The sequence below is a fragment of the Plasmodium vinckei genome, assembly GCF_900681995.1.
Source record: "Plasmodium vinckei vinckei genome assembly, chromosome: PVVCY_13".
Classification (NCBI taxonomy): domain Eukaryota; phylum Apicomplexa; class Aconoidasida; order Haemosporida; family Plasmodiidae; genus Plasmodium; species Plasmodium vinckei.
Window position 1 is genome coordinate 2,443,493 of NC_051305.1, and position 23,341 is coordinate 2,466,833.

At 21.2% G+C, this 23,341-nt stretch overlaps 5 protein-coding genes across 5 annotated transcripts; 3 read left to right on the forward strand and 2 right to left on the reverse strand.

Moving 5' to 3' along the window:
- Nucleotides 1-154: 154 nt before the first annotated feature.
- On the forward strand, nucleotides 155-2,452 carry PVVCY_1306790 (U3 small nucleolar RNA-associated protein 15, putative; the record flags this gene model as incomplete). The annotated part of the gene is made up of 8 exons (XM_008624349.1): nucleotides 155-322; nucleotides 422-1,072; nucleotides 1,295-1,380; nucleotides 1,521-1,608; nucleotides 1,720-1,811; nucleotides 1,929-2,092; nucleotides 2,189-2,256; nucleotides 2,375-2,452. 8 exons carry the CDS (start codon nucleotides 155-157, stop codon nucleotides 2,450-2,452), a joined length of 1,395 nt encoding a protein of 464 aa, XP_008622571.1.
- A 440-nt stretch (nucleotides 2,453-2,892) lies between these two features.
- Nucleotides 2,893-4,533, reverse strand: PVVCY_1306800 (conserved Plasmodium protein, unknown function; the record flags this gene model as incomplete). Its single annotated transcript, XM_008624350.1, has 1 exon — nucleotides 2,893-4,533. The coding sequence occupies one exon, from the start codon at nucleotides 4,531-4,533 to the stop codon at nucleotides 2,893-2,895; it is 1,641 nt and encodes a 546-aa protein (XP_008622572.1).
- Nucleotides 4,534-5,930: 1,397 nt separating this feature from the next.
- PVVCY_1306810 (conserved Plasmodium protein, unknown function) lies at nucleotides 5,931-10,313 on the forward strand (the record flags this gene model as incomplete). Its single annotated transcript, XM_008624351.1, has 1 exon — nucleotides 5,931-10,313. One exon carries the CDS (start codon nucleotides 5,931-5,933, stop codon nucleotides 10,311-10,313), a length of 4,383 nt encoding a protein of 1,460 aa, XP_008622573.1.
- Nucleotides 10,314-11,821: 1,508 nt separating this feature from the next.
- PVVCY_1306820 (thioredoxin-related protein, putative) lies at nucleotides 11,822-12,692 on the reverse strand (the record flags this gene model as incomplete). The annotated part of the gene is made up of 2 exons (XM_008624352.1): nucleotides 11,822-12,330; nucleotides 12,557-12,692. 2 exons carry the CDS (start codon nucleotides 12,690-12,692, stop codon nucleotides 11,822-11,824), a joined length of 645 nt encoding a protein of 214 aa, XP_008622574.1.
- Nucleotides 12,693-15,802: 3,110 nt separating this feature from the next.
- Nucleotides 15,803-22,507, forward strand: PVVCY_1306830 (conserved Plasmodium protein, unknown function; the record flags this gene model as incomplete). Its single annotated transcript, XM_008624353.1, has 1 exon — nucleotides 15,803-22,507. One exon carries the CDS (start codon nucleotides 15,803-15,805, stop codon nucleotides 22,505-22,507), a length of 6,705 nt encoding a protein of 2,234 aa, XP_008622575.1.
- Between the last annotated feature and the right edge of the window lie 834 nt (nucleotides 22,508-23,341).

Here is a 23,341-nt window from a genome sequence, read left to right on the forward strand (position 1 = left end):
ATAGATAGCATGATATTTAAGAAAAAAATGAATGATTCACAGAAAATAAATTATATATTTCTCAAGCCTGTTTAATATAAATTATTTTGAATGATATTATAAATATATATACATATCAATACACAAATAAATAACCAAAAAGGAATTATAAAAAATGTCATTCTTTCAGCCGATAGAGCTAATAAGGAAAAAAAAAACGATAATACAAGATTATAAAGATTATTTATTTAACTTTAAAATTGTAAAAAAAGAAAATGCAGACTCACTGATTAAATCAGTAAGTATTTGGAAGGAATATGCAGCTATTGGCTGCAATAATACGGTAAGTAAAAATCATCAAAACGAGTATATATGGACAAATTGCATATACATATGCATATATTTATTATGTATATTTTTATATGGTTATTTATTTGTTTAGGTTTCATTACATGACATAAAGGGAAACTGGCTGCAGAAAAAATACAGTTGCAAAGAGAATGTTAGCTTTTTAAAATTCCGAGATGATAAAATGTTAGGAATTGGTATGGAAAATGGGAATATAGAATTGATAGGGATATTTTTTTTTGATAGAATAAAAAATTTGAAGGGGCATAAATCATCAATTAATGATATGTGTTTTAGTTCTAATTTTCAAAAATTATATTCCTGTTCTCGGGATTTTACTATTAAAATTTGGAACATATTAGAAGGGAAATGTGAGAATACGTTAGATTATCATATTGATAGCGTAACTAGTATGTGTATGTATAAAAGAAATGAAGATAATTATTTAATTAGCTCGAGTTATGACGGATATATTTATTTTTACAACTTAGATAAAATTGAGAATACAAATAAATTAGAATTAAAATCCCCTATAGAATATATATATATATATAAAGATGAATATATATGTGTTGCTGTAAAAAACGTTATCAAAATATATTCTCTTGAAAATATGTCCTTTATAAAAGATATTATAATCACTGCAAAAACGATATATTTTTTAAATAGCTTTAATAAATACATTGTAGCAGCAAGTATTGATGCAAGTATATATTTTATAGATCCTCAATTAAAACATCCAGAGGTATGTATATTAATATTCATGAGTATATAGATATGTTCAATCCCTTTTATTTTTTCTACATATCATAGCTAATAAAACAAAGATAATAAAAAATATATAAATAATTTCCAAACAAATTACATAGCATTGAGATATATTTTATAATTTTGTTTATTCATTATTACATGGGAGAAAAGCAAACATTAATCTAAAATAAATTATTTTTCACATTTTTTTTAACAGAAAACAAAAGTTGTAAGCATATTTTCAACTCATCAAGCATCAAAATGTGTATCAATGTATGAAAATACTATATGTCTAGCAGAAAGGTAAGTTAAAAAAAAATTATTATTAAAAAATTGGATATTTATTGCTATACATAAGAAATATTTGATTATTATCTTTTATATTTAATAGTCTTATTTTTTCATTACTTAAATATATATATATATTTTTTTTATTTATATAGTAAGGGAATCTGGAGTATATATGCATACTGTGAAGGTGAAAAAAAAACTATCAAGAATAAAAGAAAGCATTCTATTATAAGTTTAGAGGTAATAACAGATAAATATGTAATATTTAGAATCTTTTCCGGTATTTAATTTTTCTTATTTATAAGTATTTTATGACAATTATGTGAATTAAAATTTTTATCTTTTTCGCAGGACGAAAAACATCGATTTACAAATAAAAATATAAATAAATGTATTAAAACATTCAAATATAACGACGCATTAATGGCAACAATTAACTATGAGTAATATATAAATATATATAAGAAATATATTTGAAATAATATATAGTATTTTATCAATTTTTTAATTATATAATTTCTATAGCTCATTATTATTTTTTTTTTTCTTTAAACTTACAGAAGTGGAAGCGTATTATCATTAATAGATTATTTATCCAAACAAAACATGTTGGTTGCAGCATGCTCTACATTTTGTGAGGATAGAGTATTAAGAATTTTAAAGTTTTTCAAAAGCAGATTTGTTTTAGATATATTAATGTTTGAATTTTTCTTTTCCTTTTTAAGTAAGTCATGAAAATTAAGTTTTACACTGCTCTGGGGATAATGATTTCGCGAATATACACGTTTTTATATGCACACTTTTTGATTATATTTTATAGGTGCAAATAAATGGATTGAAACTTCAAAAAATAAAGAGATCTTGAATTTGTTTAAGGAATTACAATATGTAGGATAAGGAACAAAACAAATTTAATGCATATATAATATTATTATGGTATAAACCTATGTTATTTATTCTATACTGTTTAATTCTCTTAATTTATTTTGTTTTTTTGAATTTACAGGGTTTTAGTAGAATGATAAGAATATCAAATTATTATAAGAACTTAAAAGAAATTACTGATGATTTAAAAAATAAGTAAATATAAACATGAGTATATGTGTCTAATATGCAAGGATATTTAATTTTTTGTTAAATTGTGTTATTTTGTTCATATCAAATATATGTCTCTTTAGTTTTATTCGTAAGATTATATTTACGAATTGAGCTATATAATTTTTTTATATGTTTTTCTTTTAAATATATTATATTTGAATATATTTTTTATAAAATTAATATTAACTATTAAAAATGTTTATAATAGTTATAGTTTTTGCTTAAAAAAAAATTAGTTTAATGAAAAAAAACAAATTAAAATATATAAATTATTTTTAGTGTTTATAAATTTTTGAATAATGCATATGTGTTGTTTTATTTTTTAATTTCCATATACTAATGATGTTAATTAAATTGGAGCTTAAATTCTCCACAAATGTACATTTTTCGGGTAGTTTTGAAGGATATCTTTAATTATGAAACAAATTATGTATATTTCTTATTATACATATTTTTTTTAATTATTTGTTTGAGATAAATTAAGTAAAAAAACTTATTTTTCGAAAAATTATAAATAAAGTTTTCTGAGTATTTAAAATATGAATTATTCATAATTATTTTGAGATTGTTGTAATTCAATTTTTCTTTTTGTTCTAATTTGGATATATAATCATCAAAAGATTGATCAATTATTTTATTTATGACATTTTTATAGAATATAATGTAGTTTACATAAGGATAGTTAACAGTTTCACATGTCTTATTTAAAGAATTAAGGTTTTCATAATTTTTTTTTTTTAACAAATATTTAATACATATAGCTTGATAAAAAGTGTGGAAATTATTTTGTAGGCTTATTTTATTTAAAAATTTGATATAGGATAAAGTATTAAACTGAAAAAAATATATAGGAAATGTTATGTTTATATTTTTATAATTTTGTGTAAGTAATTTATGGGTATATAAAACAGATTGTAAATATTTTGAAAAAAAAAGCTTCAAATAAAATTGTGTAACTAAGAGAGGAGCAAAATAATATTTAACATAACAGTTATTGCTCATTAAAAAAAATAGTTGTTCAATATCTTTATTTGATAAAAACAAATTGGTGATATCAGTTTGTTTGTTTATTTCTTGGGTTGGTAACGATTTATTAGTTTGACTTAAATTATTGTCTACAGAATTATCATAAATATATTTGTAGTTTTGATTAACTATTGAGAGAACTTTTAAAAAAATGAATTGGTATTTCTTTTCATTTTTAAGATTAGTAAACTGATAAAATGAATATATAATATCTCGTAATTTTATATTTTTAGTATGGTCAATTTTTTTATGTTTGTCTATGTGTGTAATATTATTTAAGTATTTGGTTTGATCCGTGTTTTCTATTATGGATATATTTTTAAAAAACAAATAAAACTTTTTTAATATATTGTCTAAAATTCTAGTGAAATCAAACTTATGATATATAGAAAATATATTTCTTATAATTGAAATAAGAATAGATAAATCCTTGATATTTTTTGCTGATTCTACTAAATGCTCGATAAATGTTTTTTTATGAAATAGAACAAGGGAATACTTTTGATTGCTTTCGTTTTCGAGTAAATGAAGGTAGTTCTTTTTATTATCTTTATTTATTTCGATGAACTTTTTTATATATAAATTTTTTATTTGGAATATGTATAATAGGTCATATGTTAATAATATTTTAGATATATTATTTAAAATTTCATGTTTTTTTTTTTGATATCTTTTGTCATTTAAAGATTGTGGTTGGTTTTCATTTTTATTTATCGTATAAAATAGATTATACAGAAAAACTAATTTATAATTATAGCTAAATTCAAAGTAGTTAAATATAAATATATCCCAAATATTTTGTAAAGAGTAAACCAAGTTTGAATTATTTTTGTTGATTTTTAAATGATTTGATATTTTCCCTACATATTTGTTTATGTTTTCATTGTATGTGTTTTTTTTTGTGTTTACTACCTTTGGGCCTAAGTGATAGTATATGTATAAATATGTCAAATTGTTTATATACGTTTGTTCATCGCAATATTTATATAATTTTTTCCTAGGTATTTTTTTACAACTAAAATTGGTGAAGCAAAGATACATTGAATATAATTAAAAATTATGTGTGACATAATTAATATGGCATTGTTTTAGTAGTAATTGTTGAAAAAATTGAAAATTTCTAATACTTTATAAAAACATAAAATAAAAATGAAAGAATAGCCAATTAAAATTAAGCATAATTAACTATACAAAAAATGATAATACAATAAACAAATACCTCAATAAAACTGTAGCATACCCGCATATTATATATGTACGTATATTTGTAAATATACGTAATAAAAAATATGAGTATAATTTAATTTTACATATATACATTTATAATATGCATATAAAAAAAATATATATAATAAAACTTGCGCTTATTTTTTTTCTTTTTTTTAATATTATACAAAATGATGAAATATTATTTTAACTTTATGTGTTACAATACTAATGAATGTATAGGGAACTTATATGCGTATTTATATTAATATTTTTTTTTATATTAAACTTAATCAATGGTATTATATATATGAATGTAATATTTTAATGTATTTATATTTATATTTTTATTGTTTTATTTTTAACTTTTAAGAAGAATATAATAATTGTTCTCTCGTAGTATATAATGTTATATATATTACATTATATATATAACTTGTTATTTATTACACTGAGATACTGTATTTTTTATTATATATATTTTTTTTATGTAATATTTGTTTTATTCTATGTAAGTTTCATCCTTTTTCAAGAATGAATATGGAGCAAAAAAACTTACATAATGATTTAAATATGAATTGCTTGGATATATAATAACCTAATTCCTTTTAACATATACTTAATACGTCCATAAATGCATATACACAAAGACATCAATACTTAATTATCAACACACAATTACATGCATATTATATACATTTATAAATATATTGGAGAAAAATGATAATTTAAGAAAAACTATATTTTATAAAAGATTATCATTTTTTTTTTTTGTTAATATATGCATATTCATGTGTTTTATTATGCCATAATGCAAAAAAAAATAAATAGTTTATTATAAGATTTTTTATTCAACACTTATTTATTTCATTTTCGATTATTTTTAAATACAAATTTTTAGTTATACAATTTGTTTTTTTCAATAAGTATATGATATAAATGTGTGCTTTTAAGCATAATGTAAATTGAAATGAGAAGAAAAAGAGAAAAAGAGTGGAGAGAAAACAAAAAAAACAAATTTCCTTTTTTTTAAAGTATCGTAAATTTTATGTAGTAAAAAAGACACTTAGCAAATTTTTCGAGTAAAAAAAAATATACACTTATATGTGTATACTTAAAGAAGCATTAGAAAAGGTGTGCATTTCTCCACACTATCTTTTTCTTTATCATTCCTCAAAAAAAGAAGTAGGAATAAAACAAAAAAAAAACGGAGAATTGTAAATAAGCGCATAATGAATGACTTCAGTGGAGAATACGATTTTATGCAAAGAATTCACAAGATCGATGGACATAACAACAATGATTATGGAATAAATAAAGATGCTTTAAAAGGTGGAGATATCATAAAAGGTAAAGATGATATATTATTGGAAAAAGAAAAATATGAAAAGGATTTTTATTTAAAGAGTAAATATGATAAATACAACAATACCTTAAATGGTTTTGAGAAAGATGATAAATTTTCGTATTTAAAACGATTAAAAAAAGAAAATGAATTGAAAAAAAGAGAAACTAGTTCAAAAAAAAGTAATATCAATGAATTGGTAAAAATAAATGAAATAGTATATTATATACATGCAAATAAAAAGAATGTTTATGAATATATAACAAATCAAACCGATTTAGAAAATAATTACTATCAAATAGAAGAGAAACCAAATAATTTATCAAGAAATATGATAAAAAATAATGAAGAGTATATATATTTAAATGATAATGCATATTATAAATTAAAAATAAATAGAGATGAAAAAGATGGACGTGAAGAAAAAGAAGATGAACATGGAATTGAGTCAATGAATCTTAAATATTCATTCGATACAAATAAAAGTACTATAATTGAAAATATTTTAGAATCAGATAGTATTTTAATACATATTTTTCATATACTTTTATCTTTTAAAGATGGTGTAAAAGGGATTTTATTATTTTTAAATAAAATATTTCATTTTAATTTTTTGGATTATAATAATATAAAGAATTATTCATTAACAGATTATTTTGATCAAAATGTAAAAGAATATATGAAATATTTAAAAAAACATGATGATCCAAGAATAATAAATCAAGATTTTCTTTTAAGAAGAAAATATATTACACCACATTTTATATATAATAGTGTGGATTGTAATTATAATACTAATGATAATGGTATAGTAATATTGTCATCGATCTTACCATTTATTCATAGTTTTGATTATGATTATAAATTAAAAGAGGCAAGAAATAGGGAACAGGATTTGGAATATGTGTTAAATGGTGAACAAAAAAAATATTTTGGAAATACAGGAATATTTGAGTATTTAAAAAAAATGAAAAATAAGTTTGTTAATAAATTAAATCAGGGTGATAATGATAACAATGAGGATGGTGATGGTATGGGAAATGATGACGGAGATGGAGGAAACGATAATAATGAATATTCTGAATTTTTAAAAAGATACGAAAATTGTATTAATGAGAAAGGTGAATTAATTCAAGATATTTTATTTGCTGGAAAAGCACAAATGATATTTATTAATTTTAAACAATTAGAAAACAATTTTAATAATATTATTGGAAATATAGAAATTAAAAATGAAAAAATACATGTGAGTAATTTAATTTTGGGGTATGAAAAAAGAGAGCATATAAAATATACTGATATATTAATATCAAATATTTTGAAAAATATAAAGAAAAAATATCCAGATGTTGCTATCAATGATGAAAATCCAAAACAGTTTATATATGATGATAATGAATTTTCAGATAAACATATGGGAGGAACTAATAATACATATGGAGGTAATCATAGTAGTAATATGAACAGTAATGATGATAGTAATATGTCGGTGACAGACAATATGGATAATAATATGTATAAGAGAGAATTATATAAATTATCTGATTTAAAAGAATATGTATATAGTGCACCATCTCATTTAATGAGAGACCAAACAAATAATTGTGAATATGTTACATGTGTAAGTTTTGATAATAATTCTAATAATTGTAATTTAATTAATAATTTTGTATTGGGATATAATACTGGAAAAATAGAATATATATATGGGAAAATAGTTTACAATAATATTAGTCATTGCGATTTATTAATTGATTATTATTCAAATAAGAATAAGAAGTTTTCTTATGAATTGTGTAAAAGAATATATTTAAATGGATCTGTAATAAAGATTGGTTTTGCCCCTAATGTTTTTTTTTGTTTAATATTAACTAGTAAAACATTATATATTTGTAATTTTTTTTATTTTTCCATATACGAAATTCCAAACGTTTGTTATAATTCTCGATTTGTAAATTTCTTATGGATAAATAATAATAGTTATTGCGTTTTTAATGATAATGGGTATATATATTTATATGAGAAGAATTCCAAAAGCGATGGGCTAAACAGTTTTTCCTTAGTGAAATGTTTTTTTATAGATCAGAATATTTACTACAATTCAATTTGCGAATATCATTTATATAGTCATAGTATATATTTATATACTGGAGAAATTGAAAAAAGGAGACAAAAAAAGAATGTAAGTCATTTTTTTAAGAAGAAAAAAATGAGAATGCACAAAAGATATAGTGATTATTTTTATAAATACGATTGCAATTTTATTATTATTGATTTAAACTCATATACGGGTAAAAATTATGAAAATAGCAAAAGCAATGATATGTTGGTGAGAGGTTTGTTAAAAGATAATGTGACAGATATTGAAGGAAATATGAAGCAAATAAAAATATTAGAAATGTTGATAGAGAATGGAACTAATTTAGAAGAAGAAGACGCAAATTTTGAAAACATGTTAAATATTAATATAAAAGATTTTAATAATTATATTTCTACTATTAAAGATGCTAACACTAAATTATATATGAATGATAGTGGAGACGAAAGAGGAGATTTAATTGATTATAATAAAGAAAATGATCAATTTTCGATTAGGAAAATGTTTGTTAATTATATTCAAGATGTTAAAAGACATTTATATAATTTAAAAAATGAGAATATTGTTAATGTGTTGTTGCCAAGATATTATAGTTCTGGTGACGATTATAGCCATAGAAATTTTTTAAATGTTCGATTTTTTACAATAGAAAAATTGGATAATAAACATTTGATAGCTCTCGATACTGAAACAGATTATGTATATATATATAAGATAAGGAAAAATGTGCATTTAGATTATAATGCTATTGAGGCATTAAAAAATAATCCATATCCAACAAACCGTAATCCATTACATATGTTATATTCGACTTATATGAAAAAGGAGCCCATACTCAAAGATGAATGGAAAATATATAATGAATATATATATGTAAATACGAAAAAGTTAACGAAATATGTTAAATATAATTTATTATATATTATTAAAAATCATAAAAAAGTATTTTTCCCATTACATGTTTATGTAATAAATACCAAGTATAACGATAATGAATATTTGTTATTTATAAAATGGGCTACTATAAAAAATTCATTTGTTTATTCATCTTATAGTTCTTTAAATAAAGTATCTAAAATGAATGATTACTTTAACAATGAAGATGAAAAATTATTAAAAGTTTTAGAAAACCCCAAAAATATATTTTTATATAACATTAATGATGAAAATAACAATATGGGTGGTAGAATGGGATATCCATATATGCCCAATAATGATATTTTACGATCTTTAAGTGGAAGAAACAAATATTATGATAATGATTATATGTCAGATAATGGTAATAATTATATATCATATAACAGAACTGGTAATAAACCAAATGAATATAGGGAAAATTTTTCTAATAGAATGAAAAGTTTCACAAATAGGATTTCCCATGAAGATTTTATGAGCAAAACTCCAATGAAAAATCCTGAGAGAAACTTTTTTACATCTGGAGTTGGTAATAATATGACTATTAATGAAACAAACCCAATGTTATATAAACGACGTAGTAGATTTACTGAAAATGATATATATAATGAATATTATATGAATCAAAATAATAAAGATGGTAATTATTCGAATTATTTAAATGAAAATAAAAAATTAAATGAATCTGATAAAAAATGGGCTTATTTAAAAAAAATAAATGTTTTTAGTAAAAAGGATGAAGACTTAATAAATGATGATTATGGTAATCATAGATCTAATTATAATCATTTGGATCCAAAACATTTACAATATAAAAATCCACATATGTATAATATGAAAAATGATAATATTTTTAGTGATATGAAAAATTCCAATTTATATTCATCCCCCAATGATATGAAATTTAATCGAATGCATGATAACCAAGATGGACCCAAAATTCCAACTGGAGATAATATGAATGATTATTATTATATGAATAATGCAAATAAATTTAAAACATCAAATATGAATAATAATTATGACTCTTATTTAAAGAATGATTTATATAATTTTAGGAATAATATAAATGAAAATAACAATGCTCATAATAGTTATAGCTATGGAAATACAGATTTTTATAGAACACCTAGTGAAACATATTATAGGGGTAATCATGAATTTAATCCAAATGTGTATAATGCTGGGTATGGATCAGATAGCAATCATATTCATCATGAAAGTCCTTATAGAAATCGATTTAGAAATTATAGTTAAAATAATAAATATATATATATGGAGTCAATTTGGTAAAAGTAATGATGAGTATGGTTATAAAAATGCGCAATACATATGCGATTATTTTAAATTTAGTAATACATACTCAGTGTTTTTGTTAAGTAGGATATTTTTCCAATTTACTTGAATAGCATGTTTGGCTATGCTGCCCATGCATTTTATCAGTGTATATGTGTCAATATTTTCATTAATTTTGTGCATTTATTTTATGTATGAGTTGATAATTTCATTATATTTTTATTTAAACCTCTATATATATTTTTTTTTTCACAAATATTTAATTTGTAAATCGTAGAAAGTGAATTTATTTCATGTACTTCATTTTTTGTTTATAAAAATGCATACATATAATGTATGGATATTAACATTTTTTGAAGAATATGCTAAAAAATGCTTATTTTTCGATAAGCCATATTTTATTAACACACATATATGACCTATAAAAGATATTTTCTTTTGTTATTATTCTACAAATTAAAGGAAACAAAATAAGATATGGATAAGGTATGTAGTATTGTGAAATATAGCTATGTTCTTAGCATATTTATTCGACCTGTTTGGAGATCATGAAAATTGTGTAATTCATAGATACATCAATAATTTACGGATTTGTTAATATATGCTTATAGGAATACATGATTTTATAAATACAAGTGTGTTAAATATGTATATTTTTATGTTAAGCTACAAAAAATGAAAAATGCGAAAAAGAACAAGAATATCAAATAGGTTCACTATTTTGTTGTAATGAAAAAAAAAATAATCTGAAATATATCGATACTAAATTTGTTGAATCATAGTAACAACAACTTGAATATTTTTTTATTAAAAAGGGAAAGAAAAATAAAAGAGAACTTGTTCTTGATGAAAAATATATAAGAGTATAAATCATTATTGTATAGTATAAAATAATAGTTGAATAAATATACTCATACAAAATGAAGCGTTAAAATAATATTTCTTTTTCTTTTTTTACATTAAAAATGTTATAAGAAATTTTTAATTTCATGATTCATAAATTTTATGTTTTGTTAGTATACTAAAAATATAAAATTAAAAAAATGAAAAAAATATACTTTAAACAAAATATATTCATTGATATATATTATTCACTTTAAGAATTATAAAAACTGACGATGTAAATACTTTAAATAAATAAACATTACATATACGTTTATTACATAATATGAAATAGAAAATATATGTAATGGAAACATAAAAGTCCTTTTATGTGTCTAACTTTTTTTATTTAAATATTTTCCCGTATGGTATTATTTCTTTCTTTGCTTATATAGTTTGTTACATAGTTAATAGACCTTCTAATGCATTGTCTCTATAGTTAAACATATGTAATGATACATTATGTTATATTTTGTGCGTATTCATTTCCTAAGGGAAATACCGTGATTTATTTTTCTGTATTTGTATTTTTAACTAAACACATAAGTTACTAATTATGCACAAAATACAATAGTTCTTTTGATGTTTTATTCTTTTTTTTTTGCAGCAGCGGCAGCGTTAGCATTAGCGGCAGCAGCATTTTTTTTACAACATGCTTTGCATATAGCTAAACAACAAATGACTCCCATTAAAAATGATATAATAGAAATGAGTGCTAATGCAGGGAATGCATATTTATAGATTCGATCAATATTTAAGAAAGTTTCATGCGCTAATTCTTTCAAAATATCACTATAGCTAAGAGGGGTAGGTGCCTCTAATGGTTTAACATGTTTGTAAGATTCTAAAACGAAATATTTTAATGCTTCTAGAGATCTATCATTACTTTTATATTCATACATTTTTCCATTTTTAAAGTAAATTATTGTTGGGAATCCTTCGATTTTAAATCGTTTTCTAGTTTTAGAATTTGTGGTTACATCAACCTTTGCTATGTTTGTAGTTCCTTTCATTTCTGTAGCTAATTCGGTCCAAGCCTTGTTCATAGCCTTACAGTGTGAACACCATGGTGCGTAAAATTTTATAAACCATGATCCTGTGAAAAGAAAACAAAAAATCAGTAATAAAAATTATATGATTATGTTTCAAAAAATAATAATAATAATATATACTCATTAGAGTTTGCAATATTTTTCAATACAAACACATCAAATAGTAATAATTATGAACCACGTCTTAATAGTAATAAAATAAATGCAAAAGTCTTTATCTTTTTCAAAATAAAATAAAATAATATGAACAAAATATAAAATAATATTAACCTGTGGTATTCCCAGTTGATATTTGTGTTAAACTTTCGAAGTTTGAGTCATTTAATTCAATTACATCGTGAGCATAACAATAATTAAAAAGTGTAAGAAAAAGAAAAAATATGAAACCTTTTGCAAAACCTACCATTTTTAAAAAATTTTAATAAAAAAATAAATGATTTTAAAAAAATGTCAAATACTTCTTAATGGTAAAAAATTTGCTATAAAAATAATAATTATTATTGTTAAATGCCTCTAAAAATGTAATAAAAAATGTATGTATTATTATACAATAATATATTATTTATGTTAAAAAAATAAATAAGCAAAAATAATAAAATAATAAATATATAATCTAGAACGTTGAATAAAATACGATTTCGTATAAATTGCAAATTATAAAAAAACATATTAATTTTTTAAAGTACATATAATGTGTATATATCCAAAGGTACTATAGTATTCATAAAAATATTTAGGATTAATAATAAATACGCATTAAATTATATTTTATATATGTATATTTTTTATTTATTTTTTACGTGCATTATTTTTTGCCTTAATTTTTTTAACAATTACCAAAATGTACATATTCATGCTAATATATTAAAAATGGTTGCGCGCCGTTTTATTTTTATATATTTTCTTTTTTTTTATGAAGGTTCATTCGTATTATTTTGTATTATTTTATTCCTATTTTTTATTTACATCGTGCACACAACTATTATATATATATATATAAACAAGCACGATAATAATTAAAATAAAATAAATCATAAATAAAAATGCAATTTCAACTCAACTTCTGCTTGTATTTTTTTTTATTTTTTAGTATCAAAAAAAAAGAAATTGCTTATAAATTATTTAAATTAAAACTTGACTATTTATATTTATTTCACTTATAAATACACCATAATAAAAATACAATGAAAACTTGCTTATTTACAAATTTTATATTCTTAATTCAACCAAATATTCTTTTATGATTATGGCAAATGAAAAAAAATAGGTGAAATTGGAACCAAAATATTAACTCACTTAAAAAAATGTGTAAAAAAATGTCAAACGTAAAAAATATATGTATATAAATGGGTTGGTTATTTAACTATGCGTCAAAAATGATAAGACATGAGTAATGAAAAATGGAATTTAAGCAACTATACAAATATTATATGAATAATTAAGAAAACACAAAAAGTCTTATACTTAACTATTATAAGAATATTGCAAAGAATGGGAAAAAAATCTAATATTTATATGAATGTGCATACTATTGTATTAAGAAATCATAAAACTTGAGTATACTATTATTTATTCCTTGGTAATATATTTATAATGTTCTCGGAAAGGTGAAAAATATAACAAAATATTATAATATATGTATTAGTTGTATATATTTAGTATGATGATTAAAAATATGTGTTCCAGAATAAACAAATAAATATTTGCATATAATAAAAAATGGCATAAGCAAATTAATATAATTAAAGAACTGAATTAAAAGATTGTTTTAAAAGTATGAATAAGTAGTAGTATAATAATTGTGTTTAAGGAAACATATGAGGAATTGAAAATTTGTTATGAAATTATGAAGTATATTAAATTATCTTTTGCCATTAAAATTAATATAATTCTTAGTTTTAATATTATAAAACTTGTATAATTTTATTTATTATTTTAAAATGAAAATGATGATGTTATATGCATAGCAATAAATAACATATGTGTATATATACATTGGTATATTGTGTATTCAAAATAAAAATATGAAAAAATGAGCTTAACAAATAATGGCATATGAATTTACCTTAGTTATAATATAATTTTTTAAATACTTTTAGAGCAATCTTTTATAAATTTTTATAAATTGATTTAAGAGACAAGGTATAATATATGGAAAGGAAAAATTAAATATTTTTTAAATATATACATAACAATTCTCATATAAAAAAGCAATATCCGGTATTACTATTTTTTGTAGATAATATTCTTATATGATGGATACACTACATTCATGATTATTATTTGTTATGAATTAAAATGTTATATTTTGTGTAAAAAAAACCTAAATAATAATATCCAAAATTGTTTTTTATATTTTTACACATTTGTTTGATATTATGATTATCATTAGAACAGTTGTATAGCAACTTAATATACAATTATGTTTGTACACTTTCTATAATAACAAAATATTTGTATTTTGATGGTTTCCAAATAGTTTATCTAAGATTTAATAAAATTACAAGATATAACTGATATTATCATTATTTACATTTGTGAAGGTGTTTTATATAAAATTGCTGATATAAAATAAATAACAACAAAATGTTATATATCTCTATATATACCCATGTTGAGCAATGTGCCTAATTTGGTTTTGTTCTTTATCATATAGTATTTATTAAGCATTGATAATTAGTTGCTTATGATAAAAATGAAAGCTATGGTAGAAATACGATGAATCACAAAACATTCTTCTTCCAATATTTTTGAACTTATATTTATAATACTGGTTTAATACCATTTTCTATACAATTTTGTTATAAAAAATTACTATTAACATATGAATTCTAATACATACTAAATTTTTGTATTTTAATGATTATTTATTATCAAATTTTTTGTAAAGATACAAAATATGGTGTGTTCAGATTGATAACATATTTTTCCATTTAAATTTGTGAAGATTAAATTGATCATAACATATTTAATAGAATATTCATTAATGAGAAAAAAATTATATATATATTATTATGTCATGATTAACAAAATATTATAACATTAATATTGCATTTATAAATAAGAATTATGCTACGATTATAAAATTTATAAGCAGAGAAAAATATGGGCTTTAATATTTTGTATGATTTTTTTTTTTTTAATATTTCACTGCGATAAAATAGTATTGGATGATTTCAGAAAATAATATTAGTAACTGTGACATTAAAAAATGCAAAAAAAGAGTAATAGATATAAGAAATTATATATATATAATACTAATCTTTATAAATATATATAATTTATATTTCATGTGAAAAAGGAAAGTAGGATTGGTCATATTTGCCGTACTTTTAAAGGGGAAAGAAATTTTTTACTATTTTATTTTATATTTATTTTAATGTATGTTTTTCTGTTTTTACAGAAAATCACAAAAAAAAATTAAGTGATAATTCATTATAACAGATTGACATGTTGATATTAGTTTTATAGTACAATTTGTATGGAAATTTAAAATTATAAAAAGGATGAAATAAAATGAGTAAGAAATTGGAAAATAAAAAATCCGGTAAGAGGTCATGGATAAACATATTCGGTAAAAAAGGAAATGATATAGATGAATTCGAAGATACTAATGTTTCAAAAGGTGAAAAACAAAATGATGATGATGATGATCAGAATTATGATGAAACTGGATTTGTAATTAATCATATAGATTTTGATTTGTTTTGTATGAAAAATAAAGAAACTAGTGATGATATAAATAAAAATAGTAATTGTGATAGTGATTTAAATAGGGAGAATGGTGAAAGAATAGACGAGAATAGTTTAAGATTTATAGGAAAAACATATGATATGTTGAAAGCAAGAAAATTTAATTTCAATGATTTAAAAAAAGTTGAAAATTCTCAATATTTTGAAAAAATAATATGGTCAAAATATAATATGTATGACAATTTATACACATTAAGTAACAATAACGTGTTTTTTTTAAATGATAATGTGGAAGATAATAAGTTACATTTATTATATATAAAACATATTTTATCATTAATTGTTTTAATTTGTTATAAATATGAAGAAAAGGGAAAACATGAAATATGGGATCAAATAATTTACAATAAAATAGACGAATTTGAAAAGCTGGTAGAAGTAGAAAAAAATGGACACCTCGATGAGGATGCTAATGAAATAAATGAAAGATTTAATTTATATAAACTTTTTTTAATACAAAAGTTTAATAATTTATTTTACAACGTTTTGAAATTGATAAATTATAATTTTGTTTTCAATGAATATAATGGGAAAACAAGTAAAAATGATGCTGATCATAAAGACAATTTTTATAAAGAAATAAAAGATTATAGGAAGTGTTTATTTAAACTTGATTTTTTAGAAAAATCATTTGTAATTCAATTTTTTATAAACATATATTCAAGCATTGATAAGAAATTTCTTTTCAAGTTGTGCTTGGATTTGTGTAATCCTTTTATATGGAAACGTATAAATTACGATTATTTAAATTTTTTTTTGTTTAAAAAAAACAAAGATGCGAAGAATCTTTTTGATAATATATCAAAAATGATGGAAAAAAAATATTTGAATAATAAAAAATATGGTGAAATAAATGTATATACTAGTAATTGTAAAATAACTTTTGAAAATGATAACCATGATGCAAAGATAAATGAGTACGATGAAAATATTATATTATTTATAAATAAAAATGAGTTTTTTTACAACTTGATAAATTATTTTTTAATAATTTTAGATATTATTGAAGGGGAATTCACAGAATTTGATGAGTTAAGTAGTAATTCATCTATTTCTTCTTGTAGTGACAACGATATTGACGATTTAGAATTAGAAGAGTATGAACATAACCTGAGGCTTCTTCATTCTGAACAGAGTCATAATATCAATAATTTAGAAAAATCAAATTTACCTGATAAAGAAGGTGATTCTGGTTATGGACTACTCGAAGAAAAGACTGATAGCAGTGATGAAGATCAAGATGATAATTTGATGAATAATACAAAAAATAATAATAATAATAATGAAGAAGGAGTGGAAAATGATGATTCAATAGAATTTTATTTAATGCATGGTTTTAGCGATGATGAAAGAGACAACAAGTTTGGTGATATTAATGAATATAAAAAGGAGGAAATATTAGAAATGTTTTTGAAGTATGAAAATAAATTGAAGAATAAAAAATATGCTACAAAGAACATGAGGAAAAAAGTGAAAACAAATCGTAAACAAAGAAACAAATATATAATACTGTTTGTTGAAAAATGTATTGAATTTTTTATCGACTTATTAAGCCAGCTTTACTCAAGAAGGATATTATATATTTTGATGAAATATTTTAACATCTTTATTTATTGTAAAATATCAATTTTAAACAAAAATAAAAAGTTTAAAGAATTAATAAGGCTTTTTAAATATTATATTGAAATGTATATAAATAATTTTTCAGGAGATTCACTAACTTATTTAGAAATAAACAATGAACATTACAAAAACTTTGAATACTTTCAAGTTTTTTGCTATAAGCATTTTCAAAAACACGAGGTATTGCAAAAATATTATTTAAAATCCGTTTTTTTAATGGATAAGAAAAAGGAATTATTAACAAGCTTTTCTAAATTAAAAAGTGACGAATTATTGTTTTTGTGTAAGAATTTAAAATACATTGTTACACCTGAGGAAGAGAATGATAACGAAAATTCCACAACAGGAATATCAAATAGCAATAATAATATCTATGTTTTTGAACATATGAGAATATTTGATAAAAAAAACAAATTATTTTATATAACTTTATTAATGGAAAACTTGTGTTTTAAAAGTAATATATTTGAAGATATTGATAAGCAGTGTGAGTATCCTAACGAAAAGGATTTATTTGAAAATATTTTAATTGATACAAAAGATGATTTAAAAGATAAAAAAAGAAAACGAAAAAAAACATTTCTTTATACAAAGCCTTTGTTTAAATTAAATTTGCAATACTTATGTATAAACGATTATATATTTAGGATATATAATTTGTTCAAATTACAGAGCTATCATGATATAAGGAAAGATATAATTGATTATGTATATGAGACTAATCCCAAAAATAAAAAAGTAAACGATAATACGATATGTAAATATGTTTTTGAAATCGATGAAAATAATATTAACGATGAATATGATGCAGGAAGAGGAGAAGATGACCCCAATTTTGTAAATTTCGATACCAAAGTAAATTCAAGGAATCAAAATAGTAGTAATAGTATTATCAATTTTGAAAAAAAAAGGAAAACATATGATAATGAAGATTTGAAAGAATATAAAATGATAGATAATAATGGGAATAGTTCATATAGTTATAAATTATATAATGAATATCAATTAAATTCCATCGTATACGATGTGAATAAACTTGATAATACATACTTTGCTAATGAAAGGCGAATGAGTAATAAAATTGACTCATTTAAGATTGTAAATGTTGATATTACTACTAAAAAGGTGACTGCTGAAATTTTAATAGATTTAAAATATAAACAATATGAAAAAGTTTACAACGAATGGAATATGATTAGAACTTCTGATATTTTATTTTTGGTTAGTGTAAAAAATTACACAAATTATTATAAAAATAAAATAAATATGATTAATGATAATGATTTAAAAAATTTGCTAGGAATTAATTATTTAAGAGGGTGTGAGGTAATTCAATATGGCAATGCTTTCGAAACTGACGAAGGTGATGAAAATTATAAAAAATGTACTTTGAAAAAAATAACAGTATATTTGGATTATGCACAGTATCAAAGAGATATAGTAGTAAATCCTGATATATATAACTCATTTAATTTATTAATAAGACGAAAACAGAAGGAAAATAATTTTTATTATATTTTAAATAATATTAAAACTTTAATAATGAACCCAGATGATGCAGTTATACCATCATGGGTGCACGATATATTTTTAGGATATTGTAAGAATTCAATAAAATATTATCAAGATTATTTACCTAAAAAGGAAAATACGGAGATTGTAGGTGATTTATATAGTGACGACTCAGATGATGAAAGTGATACTACAACTAAAAATAATAAGGAAAATATGGATAAGAATGTGAAAGGTTCAAAAAAAAAATTAGCTTACAATAAAGAAAATTTAAATTTTATAAAAAAAAATATTGATGATATTAATTATTTAAATACATTTTTAAGCATTAAACATGCACTTAGCACAACGAATGGTGCATATGTGTGTATAGACTTATCCCATATAAATATATCAAATGAAAATAATAAAATAAATATAAAAAATATAATAAATGAATATATTGAGCCATTGTTTTTAAGTTATGTTCCAATAAAATATGAAAATGAAAAAAAATCCCTCCAAAAAAATTCATTACAAAAAAGTATGTTGGAAAGTTTATATTATCATATTTGTATAATTAATAAGTACAAAATTGATGATATGAATTTTGTTTCTAAATTTACATCAAATATTAAAGGTGTATACTATTATGATAATGAATTTTTTTTTAATTTTGAATTTAATGAGAAGGAATATATTTTAATTTTAAACAATTATATTGATAAAGAGCTTCGTAAGGAGGAAGCTGAAAAGATTTTAAAAAAAATAAAAATACGTGCAGAAGCCAATGAAGAAGATTGTGGTATATTAATAAATGATAGTAAGGGAATAAAAGAAATCTTTGAGCATATATTAAATAATTCAATAAAACATTTAAGTACAAAAGATGATATATATAGGATACAAAATAATATATATGAGGATCCAAATTATCCACTTGAAGGTCTTTTAATACATTCTCAAAAAAAAAATAGTACAAATGTGGAACTAGCTAAAAAAGAAAGCAATGAAAATGATGCTAAAAATAAAATAAATTATACAAAAAGGCAAATTGAATGTATAAAAAGTGGCTTATATGAAGGTATTACAATAATCGAAGGTGTTCCAGGTAGTGGAAAAACAAGCATATTAAATAAAATAATAAATATATTATTTAATAATAAAAAACAGGAGAAAATTCTTATATGTACACATAGCAACAGTTGCTTAAATTATATTTTTAATTTGCTCGTTAAGGAAAATTTAATTCATCAAAAATATTTGTGTAGAGTTGGTATGGGGGAAGTAGATATAGAAAATTTAAGAAATGAATATGAGGAATTGGAAAAAATGTTATCAAAAAATGGGGATAACAATTTTGGAGAATCTCCTGATTTGGTAAACAAATTAAATAATGTTTCTTTACATGATGAAGACGATAATTTTAATTTTTCAAAATATGGAAGAATAAATTATATGATTGATTTAAGAGAAAAATTATTGAATGATGCCAATCTATTATCAGAGTCAACTAATAATAATAAAATTTATAATTGTTTATCTGCTAATCAATATTATGAAAATGTTGTTAAAAAAAGGGTTTCAAAATTTTTAAAGTATGTTAATATGTTTAAAAAAAATGAAGATGAGGATATGGATAAGATTTTTAATTCATATATTACATCATGTATTGACGATCAAGATATATATAACTTATTTTTGTGCTCCAAAATATATGTAAAAAATACTGATGCTGTGGAAAATATTATATGGAAGAGTGAAAATGCAAATGCATACAATTGTAAAGGGATAGAAAACCAAAAGATATTAGATGAGGATAAAGCATGCTTTTATTTTATACATCCTAAGGATCAAATTAATACATTAAATTTGAGCATATATCATGTTTTATTCCCTTTTAAAAAATACATAAATTTGAAATTATATAAAGTTGACATTGATTTATACTTGAATTATATAAGTATATTTGCTAGTAAAAATATAAAAAATAATGAAAAAAAAGAAATAACCGAAGATTATTCAGAAAGTGTAGAAAGTTCAAATAATCAACAAGCTGATAAGGGTATTGGTGAGGAAGAGAATGATAATTGTGATATTAAAGAGGGGATCAAAGAAAAATATTATGATATATTTAAAGGTGATATTGCAAATGATATGATTTTTGGAACGGATGACGATTTTTATGTGAGTAAATATTACATATCAAAAATAGTAATGATCTTTGAGCACCTTCATGATTGTAGGCCATTTGAGATATTAAAAAGTCAGAAAGAAAGAGGAGTTTATATAATAACAAAATTAGCAAGAGTCATTGCAATGACTTGTACACATGCAAGCATAAATAGAAGTAAAATAGCAAAGTTACAATTTTATTTTGATAATATTATAATCGATGAATGCACACAAATAACGGAAAATGATACATTTTTACCATTATTACTTCAAGAAAATAGATATCATAAAAGTAAGTTAAAAAGAATTATTTTTGTAGGAGATTCAAATCAGTTACCTCCTATAATAAAAAATAAATATATAAAAAATTATGCTAATTATGAGCAATCATTATATAAAAGATTTTTAAGATTAGATTTACCATCAATTTATTTAAATGAGCAAGGACGTATGAGAAATGAAATATGCAATGTTTATAAATATTTTTATAGTAAATATAATATACAAATTGAAAATTTAGACTGTATAAATAAGGATAAATTTTTAAAGAATTTTAATCCGGGATTTACATATACGTATCAATTTATACATGTGGAATCAGAAGAATATACACCAGTTCCATATTTCTATCAAAACTTATTAGAAGCAGAAATGGCGGTTGCTATTTTTATGTATATGAGGCTGATAGGGTACCCGAATGAAATGATAACAATTTTAACTACATATAATGGTCAAAAAGAATTAATATTAGATATTTTAAAAAAGAATTGCTTATATAATAAATTAATCGGCATACCCAAAAAAGTAACAACTGTTGATAAGTATCAAGGTAAGCAAAATGACTTTGTTATTATTTCATTAGTTAGATCAAAAAGTATTGGATATATGAAAAATATTAAAAGATTGATTGTTGCATTTTCACGAGCAAGATACGGATTATATGTTGTTGGGAATTACAACTTATATAAAAAAAATTATGAATTTAAAAAGCCATTATATTTTTTTAAGAAAAATAAATTAGATCTTTCGCTACAAATGAATGAAAATTTTAATTCTATAGAAAGAGAATGCAATAATCCTCCAGTTATCATAAAAGATTTGAATCAATTTTACAGTGTTTTATACTCGTTATCAAATGCACAATTAAGCAATGACTCGAGTATTACTGACAAAAAATAAATAACGATATAAAGTAATAAATTAAATAAGACTCGCATGATATAATTTTAGCATAGGCCCATGTTTCGTTGTATTGTCAAGAAATAGCTTAAATCTTTTAAGATGCTAAATATTTTAGATTTTTGTGAAAATGTTACACAATATGGTTATATCTATATTATTTACTTTTTTTATAATTTTTTTCATTAAATTTTCTTTATGTATTTGAGTATATGCTACTTATTATACTTTAACATTTTCTATACGATTCTATTTTTTGAGTTGGTATAATGCTAATTAATTTATATATTATGTTTTTTATATGGATTATGCGTACCTTTTTAATATCGTACACAAAAAAAACACAGTGGTAATTGTGTTGATAATTTCCATGTAATTTTTGAATATTCCGTGTAAATATTAAATTTAAACATAAAATGTACATTTATACTTTTGTGAAATGGCATTTAACTTTTTTTTTATTAACAATAGAAGGTATATATATTTTAAGCATGTTACCTCTTTTTACTTTAATGCATATTTAAAAAAAAAAAATTTTAACCCTCAATATATCACATACAAATGAAATATACTAATAAAACTAAAAAAAATAAAAATAACTATGAGTAAAAAACAAAAAAAATGAAGAAAAAAGGGAAGCTATATTATAGTATTATTATAGAAACGGAAAGAATTAAATAAATGAAGGCTAGCATATTTATTGATAAAAATGGTTTTAAAAATAACAAATAAATATAATACATATAGGATCCATTAAAATTACATATGAAATATTTGAATAAAATAATCAATAGAATAATATGTCATTAAATAAACCATACTATTATATATATT